We start from the raw sequence: 12,028 nt of genomic DNA on the forward strand, positions 1-12,028 counted from the left end.
TTGGTCTATAAATATTGAAGTTTGCATTTCGAGCAAACTAATCCTTAGAGCCAGCAAAACTACCTAGTTGTGTTGTTACTGGTGGAGCCGTCTATTCGGAGAGGAAAGTACCCTAATTAGGCGAAATCTCTTACGACCGCTCATTTTAAAGACTTCTTTGGGATTGAGAAGCTCTACGAGTACCGTTGGTGGGAAACTAGATAATTGCGGTTTATTATTAGTTTTCGATTGATTTGACTGACTGACGGTTATTGAACTTTGATTGCACCTAGTTTGTTTATGCTTGAGAATCTTCTCTTCTGATATAAAATTCACTCAAACTAGATCGAAGCATCGACGGGGATCTTTAGACTGTTTGTAGATCTAAAGACGTCTTGTGATAATCCATCGTTAACAGACTCCGTTGTGTGTGTGATTGATCGCAAGAGATTCAAGTTGTTTGTGTGCAGGTGTTTATTGAAGATCTAAGAAGATTTGAAGACAAAGAAGATTTCTTATTTGAGTTCATAATCTTTGGTGTGCACAAAACTTGATCGGCTGGGGATCCAACTATAATCGGTTTATCTTTTGATAGATTGGAGTGATTAGTTATGTAGATCGGCATCAATACATTTCTTTGTGATTCATAGTATTAATTGCATAGTCTAAACAATTACTTTGGTAGTTGTTGAATAGATTGATCTAGAACCCGACAAAGGAGTGTCGTTTTAACGAGTTAAAAGACACTTTCAGATTGTCGCTGAAAGTGCCATAGATTCAGTGTCTTTTTCTGGAATGACGCTTTCATATTGCCCCTAAATTACGATACTTCCAAGGTTTCTCTATACACGACACCTGGATTACGTCGTAGATTTGATTTATTTTAACATAAAAAAATGTCAGATCTGGCTGGCTGAATCCGGCCATTCTGACTGAGCTAAAATAATTCTGATTCTGATTCAAATTACATTGAAATTCAAATTACACTGAAATTCAAATTAAATTACTAAAATTCAAATTCAAATTCAAATGAACAATTCCAAATTCAAATTCCATATAAAACCTGATTCATTTGATACAAAATGACAGCTCCATTACATTGAATTGCATTCATAAAATTTAGTCCAAACTCATTAAAAAAAAAGGATTCAGCTGCCAATTAATAAGTTCAAGGTTCTTATAGAGAAGTGATACTAAAAATTTCAACAACAATTTCAGTCATTATGACCTTGGCACCGGCTTGCTTGAGAGCACAACTGCAAAAGGACAACCCTTTCCAACATTTCCTTATCCAGCAGCAACAGTGATCTTACCATCAACCAAGACATCATTGCAGCTGCATCAAAAATAAAGTTTCACAGTTAACCAAAATGAACTTCAAACTGTATGATGGCATTTGAATAATAGCACAACAAATAACTTCATGACAATATATAGCTCTCACCATCTCCTTATTTAATTTCAAGATTAACATCACAAAAATTGAACCTAACTAATAAAAAGATGGTTAAGCTACTAGATAAAAGCACCCAACACTGAATTAGATTAAGATTGTGGATGGGAAATAGATTAGCTGGGGAGCAATCATGTGCTTTAATAACATCATCAATCTTATGACCCAGCAACGAAAAATAGATATTATGACGAGGGAAACTTAGAAAAGTGGTTTGTTACAACTAAAACCATGTTAATGATTCAAACTACAAGGGTCCATATATTGTATGACTAAAATTAGGTGTAAGTTATACAAAGTTATAAGGCCACTGAAAACTAGCATACTAAGGACAATAAGCAAACATCGATTAAGAAAAATTCACCTTCAAGATCATCTTCCTCCTTTTCTTTTTCTTCTGGAGGATCTGCTGACAATGGTGGTGAAAACGTTGCTTCCGTTAAGTTGGACTGGAAATATATCAGGTCTTCGTGCAGGTATAGTCTCTCACACTCCTGCCATAAAAGAGCAATACAATTTACATCAGTTTATGTCATCTCACGAAAATAACTCAACTCATCTACAATTGACTGGAAATGCTTCACGAAAAATAATAAGACTCGGAAAATACAACTACCCAAAAAATTTGGTTCTCATGATATAGCTAAAATCAAGATAGGCACATTACATTAACACAATTAAATGACATCTAAACCAGTCTTGTAGCTAGCAGAGAAGGCTGTAAACACAATTAGATTTTGACGACAGGAAAAAAAAAGTGAATTTTTCGCGAACTCCCACATCCTGACCATGGTATGTATTTCTACAAATCAAAATGCGATAAAATAAGAAAAGGGAACATGGTTAGAACTACTCATAAAACTACCGAAACTTACAAATGCACAAGGGGGAAGTCTGAGGTGATGGTAACATGCGAAACAAAACTTGCTAGTGTATTTCAATTCGACAACAAAACAATTTTCCATCTATGTACAGTCCCATGTACAGCCTATTTCAGACCATTCGTTTATGGCACAAAAAGTGCAAATGAGTCCAATTCTAGTGAAATCAAGCACAAAACATGATAAGTAAGTGAAAGGGGGTAAGGGAGAAAGGAGGAGGAGCTCACTATTGCCAAGTCAAATGCAGTCCAACAATACAAATACAACTGCCAAGTCATAACATCAACACCCCAAGCACCACCACTAACAACAGTGGCAACCTCACTCGCCTAACAACACCACCAGCACACCAGACCACCAACATTAAATCCATCAGCAGTAGTGGTTCAAGCCATGTACAGTTATTGCATTAGTTTTATTCTACAAGATGTGAACAAACTAAAAAACTGAATAGGAAGAAAGGAATTAAAATTTATTCTCCGTTAATTCCAATTTCAATATACCAAATGGTAAGCATTTCTTGAAACACTTGAGAATCCGATTTCCACCCATTCATGTTTATTTGTTAAAATAAATAAGAACAACAAAGAGAGACCTAAAAACTGAAAACATAAACTGACATACAAATCTAAAATCAGAACAGGAAAAAGAATGGTGCTCTTTATCCTTTAACTTGAATAACCTCAATAAAAGTGATTAAAGTACGGTGATGAACCTATATGCAGAAACTTACAAAACCACAGGAAAGGAAACATATACGACCCGACCTTCACAAGAAAAACCCATCATACGAAATATTACATGTCTATGTTGCTATTCGGTAAGCTTGTAAATGAAGAAAGCAAACAAGTGAACAAATCCAGGGTTATAATTTCCATTTTGCCAACAAGATCAGCATCCAGTTACTTTTGCAAATCTGCACAAACGAATATAAAAATACAGGACATACATAGAGAAGGGCACTGCCTCATCTTAGATGCAGCATCATAAGCTGCCCTCAAATAGCATTCAATTAGTCAATAACTCCTATAAAACAAAATCTAAGATGTAGACATCAACCTTGTGTAAACATACTTCTGCGGAGGGTGTACTCTTGCTCAACTCCATAACTGTTAATTCAGTAACACAAATCAAATCAAATATTCACAAAAAATCTATGAGTCGTCACCATTATCAATTCTAAACAATGGACTGCCTGTTTAAAACATTATCATCAGTAAGCTCTGAATACAGTTCTAAAGAACAATGAATTGTCTATGAGTTGTCGGTAAGCTTTGAATACAAAGCTAAACAACCATGTATGAGTTGTCAGGTTGTCCATGCTATTTGGGAAGGTACGTTCCAACACGCATGAAAGTTTCATTTTTAATAGATACAATCAACATTTTCTATTCGAGTACTGAGAAAGGAAAAAACAGAGATGCAGTAGAATCAAATGACTACACAATCTAGAAAAGATATGGAAATGACTAGCTAAGGAAGACAACAATATAGAAAACAAACAACTGTCTAAGCAACAAACTCCAAGTCAACTCTTTTGCTTCCAGTTCTTCCTAAATGAGCATGCACACTAGCATAGTACACTCTTACAGTAGTTTTAAGAAAAGTTTAGTAAGCCAAAAATTGAAAAGCCGGATCAAACTACTGAACAAATTGAAACTTAAAAAGATACTTGAATCACCAGTTCAGAGAAACCAACAAAGCAATGCTCATAAACCAAAAGAACAAATAACAACACTATAAGAAAATCTATCGAACACCTAACCTACTGAGACAATGTTATCGAAAACTTGACATAGTGAGATTAACCCAAAGAGCCTGTGTTCGGTTAGAAAATAGATCGCACACTAAACCTACTAAGATTAACAAAATAATTTATGGATAAGTCCACTGAGCTGATCAAGCTACAAAGCATTATCACAAAAAATATAAGGAAAACTCTTAACTTTGAAGTTATCACCATATTTTCTGGATACAATTTCCATCAACGATCCTTGTTCCGTTGCCATCCTGCCCAAAATAAACATACAACAAGTTAACCAGAATCCCATTTTCAGTGCCCGTTTCCTTAAATATGAAATCAAGCAATAGATTAGTGGAGTTAGAGAATTTACCCATGAATCTTATTCTCAATGCTACCTTTTAGAGCTTCTCCAAGACCAGGCCAAGCTCTATTCATGCATCTACTACACACACAACAGATAACCAAATGAGTTATCAAAATAAATCCTTCACCGGAAAAATAAAATTGAACCAAAAAATGATACGCAGTGAAATTTTAATTATCATCTAGAAACAGAAAAACGATTCAGAGACACATCTGTAACCCATCAAATAAAACCCTAAATTCATAAGAAAAACAGGAACCAGATCTTACTTGAGAGCATCAGGGATAACCATGGTGTTGGGATACCCTCATAAGCCTCGGTTAAAAACTACAACAGCCTCGCTTGGTCTTGTGTGGAATCATACTAGAAATAGTCAAATAACAGAAAACCCAAAATTAAATAACTTCAAAAATCAAAATCAAACTTGGGGTAGGATTTGCAACAGAAACTTTCCCACAAATGGTCTTCTTCCTTCCTTGAGAATCGAAAATATACTTCGTTCTATGAAAAAGAAATAGAGCTGGAGTTTCGAAACAAAGACCCATTTTTAGCACCACTTAACCTGAAACATCAACTAATGAGATCAGAAAGCCATGTTTACTTGATAGAAGAAGAAGAAAAAGAAGCCTTTCTTTCGTCTATGAATGAATTGAAGAAGGAGAAAAACGAAGCCTTTTTTCTTCTATGATTTGTATGGTTAGTATCTAACTTTGCAATTACAAACCCTAACTTTACCTGTAGACAAAATCAAGATCGAAACTGAAATGGTCGCACATCAAAAGAAACTGGGTTTCTATCAAACACGAAATTGGTTGAACAACAGAAAATCAGATTTCTCTTCAAGGTTTAATGGAGGTGGGTTTATAAGAATTTTTTTTTTAAGAACTTCAGATAAAATGGTTGGATGGTGGTGGGTTTTTAGTGAAAAGGGTTTTGATGTGGCGGATTTCAGAGAAAATAGTTCATTAATTTTTTTCTTCTGCTGTGGTGTTTCAGCGAGAGCTGGGCTGCTGGAGAGAGAAAGAAAAGATAGATGAGTGAATCGAGAGATGAATGAAAGATGAAGGAAATAGAAAAATATTTTACTCGATAATAACGAAATACTCCTGCTTAATCTCAGCCGTTCCAACAAACAACATAATCCTAACCACACGATTGTACCAGCGAAATGATACTACTGTGCGTGTCGTTGTAGAAGTCAACTATAGTCCAACTACTACAACAGCTTGACTTTAGTCAGGAACAAACACTAAAGTGTCGCGGCAGAAGTCAACAGAAGTCCAAGCACAACGACAACTTGACTTTAGTCAACGACGCGCTTGATATCTAGCAGTTTCGCAACCTCTGTCATGTGTCGTTCCATTATGTCTTAAATAGCCTCTTTTCCATTAGTGTAGTGTCTGTAGTGGCTTAATACAGTGTGTGTTCAATCTGGACTAGGTCCCGGGGTTTTTCTGGATTTGCGGTTTCCTCGTTAACAAAACTTCTGGTGTCTGTGTTATTTCTTTTCCGCATTATATTGTTTATCTTTATAGTTGAAATATCACAGGTTGTGCGTTTGAATCAATCAATTGGGAAATCCAACCTTTGGTTGTTAATTGAAATTGATTGATACTTGAACATTGGTCTTTGGTACCATTCAAGTGATTCCTCTTGTATTCAATTAGACTCGCAGATTTCTATTTGCTTGAGTAAGTATTGAATCGAGAAAGAGAGATATAACTCTTTGATATACTTTATTAAGATTAAGTATAGTTGATTCTCTTGAAAGTATATTGGAGTTAGCCCACACAGAATGCTAATCGAAATATTGGGTGTGGTTGTTGTACCCCCGCTTTTTCAGGTATGACTTTTATTAGTGAAACCAATCTTAAGTAATCACCTAAGATGGTATGATCGATATTTGTAATTGGTGTGACCATTCCTAGTCATTGGGTAACCGATCCTAGAACTTGGTAGGACTAATCACAAGATGTGTAATCGATCCTTGTAGTAGGTTAACGAGTTTTAGTAATTGGTGTAACCGATCTGATAACTTGTGCAACCGATCACAAGTAATACCATAAGATAGTGGTAACCGATCCTGGTATTTAGTTAACCATTTTATGGGAACTAGTGTAACCGATCCTAGTAGCCACTTGGAGGTAGAACCGAACTTTGTGTTTGGTAGAACCGTTGAACCCATGAATGGTGATTGAATGTTTTCGATCAATCACATAGTTCTTGGAAATCAGATGAACCAATTCTAAACTCGTTTGGAAGTGTGGCAAATCGGTTCCAAGATTGTAAATATGAAAAAGGATTTACAAAGTAAAGATGTCGACATACTTTGAACATGTGCAGTAATTCTTATCTATTATTATTCAAAGATATTCCTTAATAACTAAAGGAGAATCCCGGATCGAAATAAATTGAGAATATTTTAATTAAGGTTTTTAATTTTATACTTTTAATTTCCAGCAATTAAATGCATATCTTTAGAAAATAAAAATTGGTAATGTGCATTTATTAATTGGAGATTTTCTACTGAGATTTCGGTCAATATTTGGACAGAGCAATTCCAGAAATTATGAAAACTGATTTTGGCTTTATTGCATATCTTTGAGAATATTCGTTTTTGAAAATTCCTTGGTGTCCAAACTTCCTTGGTCTATAAATATTGAAGTTTGCATTTCGAGCAAACTAATCCTCAGAGCCAGCAAAACTACCTAGTTGTGTTGTTACTGGTGGAGCCGTCTATTCGGAGAGGAAAGTACCCTAATTAGGCGAAATCTCTTACGACCGCTCGTTTTAAAGACTTCTTTGGGATTGAGAAGCTCTACGAGTACCGTTGGTGGGAAACTAGATAATTGCGGTTTATTATTAGTTTTTGATTGATTTGATTGACTAACGGTTGTTGAACTTTGATTTCACCTAGTTTGTTTATGCTTGAGAATCTTCTATTCTGATATAAAATTCACTCAAACTAGATCGAAGTATCGACGGGGATCTTTAGACTGTTTGTAGATCTAAAGACGTCTTGTGATAATCCATCGTTAACAGACTCCGCTGTGTTTGTGATTGATCACAAGAGATTCAAGTTGTTTGTGTGCAGGTGTTTATTGAAGATCTAAGAAGATTTGAAGACAAAGAAGATTTCTTATTTGAGTTCATAATCTTTGGTGTGCACAAAACTTGATCGGCTGGGGATCCAACTATAATCGGTTTATCTTTTGACAGATTGGATTGATTAGTTGTGTAGATCGGCATCAGTACATTTCTTTGTGATTCATAGTATTGATTGCATAGTATAAACAATTACTTTGGTAGTTGTTGAATAGATTGATCTAGAACCCGACAAAGGAGTTTATTGGTTAAACGGAATAGCCTTTTGTCAAACTCAGATCACGTTGTTTGAATAAAGTTGTTACGAACATATTTGTTGTTCCTTTACTGTTCGGAATATGGACCAAAGGAATTATTCCCAGTGCGTGACTTATTGCAAGTTGGAGGCGCAGGGATGCTGAGGGAACTAGGTGAACTATAGGTTTAGTTGTTTGGTCTCAACTATACGAAATTGGTTTACATTTTGTATAACGGCTTAATTCTGAGAATATTCAATTCTGGACAAGGTCCCGGGGTTTTTCTGCATTTGCGGATTCCTCGTTAACAAAATCTTGTTGTGTCTTCTACTTTTCTATTTCCGCAATTATAATTGATTTATTATAATTCGAAGTAAAATAAACAAACGTTAATTCCTAAATACTTGATAGCATCCTATAATATTTGGTTAAGTCTGAACCTATTATCAAGTAATCATACTTTATTGTTATATTGTCTCGATCTTGTATCCATAATCAATCACGCAAGTTATCTTGTTATCGTATTGTCTCGATCTCGTATCCATAGACGATCACACGAAGTGTGAACCGATTCGTTGTATTGTCTCGACTCAGTCCATATACAATCACTTTCGGAGAAAGGACTTATAGATGGAAAAGTTTTAGATTGAGGTATATTTGGGTACCCACGTCTTTTCAAGAAGGAGCTCTTCTAAAAGCTTTAACACCATAAATAACCTTATTAGTTTATGCAATAAGAAAACATCTAGAAAGATATTCCATGATAATGATGAATAGATAAGGAGATAATGGATCTCGTTATCTTAAACCTCTAGAGTGATGATAGTTCTCACAAGGAGGACCATTGAGAAGAATACTCACACTTGTAGTAGAGAGATATTGATTAACGAGGTTACAAAAAAACATTACAGAAACCAAACTTTTTCATAATACTCCCTATGTTTCTGGAAAAATGTTACTTTCACTTTTTCATTTTAGCCTAAAAATAGGCCAAATTGAAAAAGAGAAAGTAACACTTTTCCAGAAACGAAGGTAGTATTAAGCAGAAAACTCCATTCTAATCTATCAAAAGCCTTAGAAAGGTCTAGTTTGAGGGCCATGGTACCAATAACTCCTTTTTTATGTTTCATAGTGTGCATCATTTCATGTGTTACAATTATGTTATAATGAATTGAACTACTGGGGACAAAAGCAGCTTGATATGGAGAAATCATTTTCTTAAGGAATGACTTAATTCTACTAGTTATAATCTTAGATATGATCTTATAAGATGTGTTACACATGCCAATTGGTCTAAATTTAGAGGGTGTTTTTGGATCTTTACACTTAAGAATAAGAGATATATAAGTTTTATTCAAACTCCTAGGCATGAAACCTGAATTAAAAAACCTTTGCACCACACCAATCACATCATTACCAACATGCATCCATTGGGTTTGGTATAAACCTGCTTGGAATCCATTTGGACCAAGTGAACTCCAAGCAGTCACACTTTTTACAACATATTCAATTTCCTCCTTAGAAGGAGTACTTATTAATCTTTCATTATCAATATCAGATAGAATAACAGGTATACAACCAAAAGTTGCAGTATGTAAAACAGGATTATTAGTACAACCAACAGAAGAAAAGTGACCAGTTAAAAGCTGACTAATACTCTCTCTATCATTGTACCACTTACATGTACTATCACATAAAACATCAATATTGTTTATATACCTTCTCTTGTTAACAAGGAAATGAAAATATCTAGTGTTATAATCCATATTAGTTACAAATTTATCTCTAGATTTTTCCTTATAGAACTCAGTTTGAATGTTAAACCATCTTTCAATTTTCTTAGTGAGATGAATTATTATGTCATGTTGATTATTATTAGTTTGTCTATTCTGGACAAATTTCAATTCTTCTTGAAGCTTATTTATGTTCTCTTGAATATCACCGAATTCCATTTTATTCCAATGAGACAAAGTAGTTCTAGTAAACTGTAATTTTTGCTGAAATTTAAAAGAAGGACTACTAACATTCCAAGACAAATCCATTTGATGCTCAAAAGTTTCATGCTTAATCCAAGTACCAAAAAAATTGAAAGGTTTCCACAGGTGTCTAAGAATGGGATCAGTCAACAACAAAATTGGTCAATGATCAGAGGCAATATGGATTAAATGTAAGACTTTAACATTAGGAAAATGAACAAACCAATCATTATTTCCTATACCTAAGTCAAGTATGGCTTTCCTAGTACCAGTACCATACTTATTACTATACCAAGTATAGTTCCTTCCTTCATAGCCAATATCCACTAAACCTGAGTCCCTAACCTTATTTCTAACCCAAGTATTTAAGTTATTAACATCACCATCAATGTTAAAATTGAGGTCACCTAGAACTAGCCAAGGTTGGTGCACCTCTTTACTTAGATCATTCAAAAAATTTCGTTGATGCTTTTTTAAATCAGAATAAGTAGATCCATACATGAAAGAAATTAGAACTTCAGGGGACTGAGGATGAATTTTAATTAAGGCATGAATCATGTTATCAGCAGCACTAACAATTTCACATGTAATGCCATCTTTCCACATTAGAATAAGACCACCTGCTAATCCAATTATACTAATATAATCAAAGTTGTGGTAATTTGTAGATTTAGCAACATAAATCATTTTATCAATGCCAACCTTAGTTTTAGACAAAAAAATGAAATCGGGATTTTGAACTTTGACAAGATTATGAAGTTGTTGATTAGTAAATTTGCCTCTCGAACCCTGAACATTCCAAGCTAAGAACTTCATCTTAAAATAGTAAGAAGGACAAACAAGAAATATTTGTCGATGAGAATTATATGGGATTAAAGAAAACAATCTAATGACAAAATAAAATTGATAATAGTTGCAAGTTTTTTAAAAAACGTTTAGAGAATATTGGATTACCTTAGTTTCTCCAGCTTTGTCTGCAGAATGCTTAATCTTATCTAAAACTTGGATGTTATCCCTAGCAGTCGTTTTTATTGGTGTGTATTCATTTGATTGATCAAAAACTTGATTGGTAATGACAGAATCATATTGATTGATTATTGAGTTTGGTTGAAGAGATTTTTGTCTTTTCCAAGCCTAGCTTCAGGTTTAGTCCCAGATTGAGTACCAGAGGCAGTCACTTCTAGAGCTCTAGGAACATACTCAGGAACTATATAACCATCAGTAGGAGGAATAAAAGGAGCATGTTTTACCATTTTCTTTGAATTTTGTCTCATGATAGGAGTAGTCTTTCTCTGTTGAGTATTAGCTGGCTTCTTGAACACTTTTATAGTCTCTATAGGGATTGGAGTTTTGTGAATTTCTTTTTGATTTTTTGCCGCATCAGAACAATTAGCTTTTGAGTGCTTAAGAATATAGCAATTTGGACAAATCTTATGAGGTTGTTTCTCATAAAAAAATCTTACCTGTCTTGTGGAGCTTGCAGCAGTAATAGCAAGAATTCCTGTTCTTAAAGGTGTGAAGAGGTTGATCTTAACACAGACTTTAAAAACTTCATCTGGATATGGTAAACCCGTTTTTGGCTCAATATTTGTAACTTCACCCATAATTGAACCCATTTACTTAACAGTTCTTTGATTCATGTGCTCTGGCGTTAGATGTTGTAAGTGGATCCAAAACTCCTGACTACTCCAATCCAATTGCTTGTAGATAACAACAGGCGAATACTGATGGAAAACAGTTAGATGACCATTAAAGCTCCAAGGTCTTATTTGGAAGACCTTATTCAATTGATGCCAGTTAGTAAACTTAAAAGACCATAATATTTCGATCCATCTCAATCATCTTGACATCTTCTTCCGGAAGGAAATACCATGTAAACTTAATTTTATTTTGAACAACTTCATCAGACATCTTTCCTTCTATAATTATCATCCCAATCAGGCTAATTTCCAAGTTCTCAGTATTATCTTCTATCCCATCCTCAGAGTTCATAACAGTACATTCATAATGAGAAAGGTCATTGTTTAGAATAATATTGTTTAGCTTAGAAGTAACATGAAAAAACTCCAGAATTTTTACCACCATTGTTGACTTCAGTATTTGAATTCTCAGAGGATTGTGAAGCCATTGATTTCAGTGAGAGTTGTTGATTTGGTTGAATATAGTCAAAACTATCCAATAGTCGACTTTGATATAAGAAAACAACTAAGGAACAAGGATTTTTATGGGCTAAAAAAATTAGGGTTTTGAGAATAAACAAGATATAGATTATACCAAAGATAACAGGATT

The 12,028-nt window shown here is 34.4% G+C and overlaps 1 protein-coding gene across 4 annotated transcripts; it reads right to left on the reverse strand.

Annotated features, from left to right (window-relative positions):
* Positions 1–1,003: 1,003 nt before the first annotated feature.
* LOC113304942 lies at positions 1,004–5,469 on the reverse strand. Of its 4 annotated transcripts, none has more exons than XM_026554070.1 (8): positions 5,157–5,469; positions 4,691–4,983; positions 4,428–4,496; positions 4,259–4,323; positions 3,373–3,422; positions 2,541–2,642; positions 1,797–1,926; positions 1,004–1,315 (listed from the first exon to the last, which is right to left on the reverse strand). In XM_026554070.1, the coding sequence occupies exons 2-8, from the start codon at positions 4,711–4,713 to the stop codon at positions 1,194–1,196; spliced, it is 561 nt and encodes a 186-aa protein (XP_026409855.1). In that variant the 5' UTR covers positions 4,714–4,983; positions 5,157–5,469; the 3' UTR covers positions 1,004–1,193. The 4 variants fall into 4 exon arrangements, with proteins under 4 accessions (XP_026409855.1, XP_026409850.1, XP_026409859.1 ...); XM_026554065.1 differs by having other exon boundaries at positions 4,428–4,499; XM_026554074.1 differs by lacking the exon at positions 3,373–3,422 and having other exon boundaries at positions 4,260–4,323; positions 4,428–4,499.
* Between the last annotated feature and the right edge of the window lie 6,559 nt (positions 5,470–12,028).

Source organism: Papaver somniferum, chromosome 1, assembly GCF_003573695.1.
Source record: "Papaver somniferum cultivar HN1 chromosome 1, ASM357369v1, whole genome shotgun sequence".
Taxonomy (NCBI): Eukaryota; Viridiplantae; Streptophyta; class Magnoliopsida; order Ranunculales; family Papaveraceae; genus Papaver; species Papaver somniferum.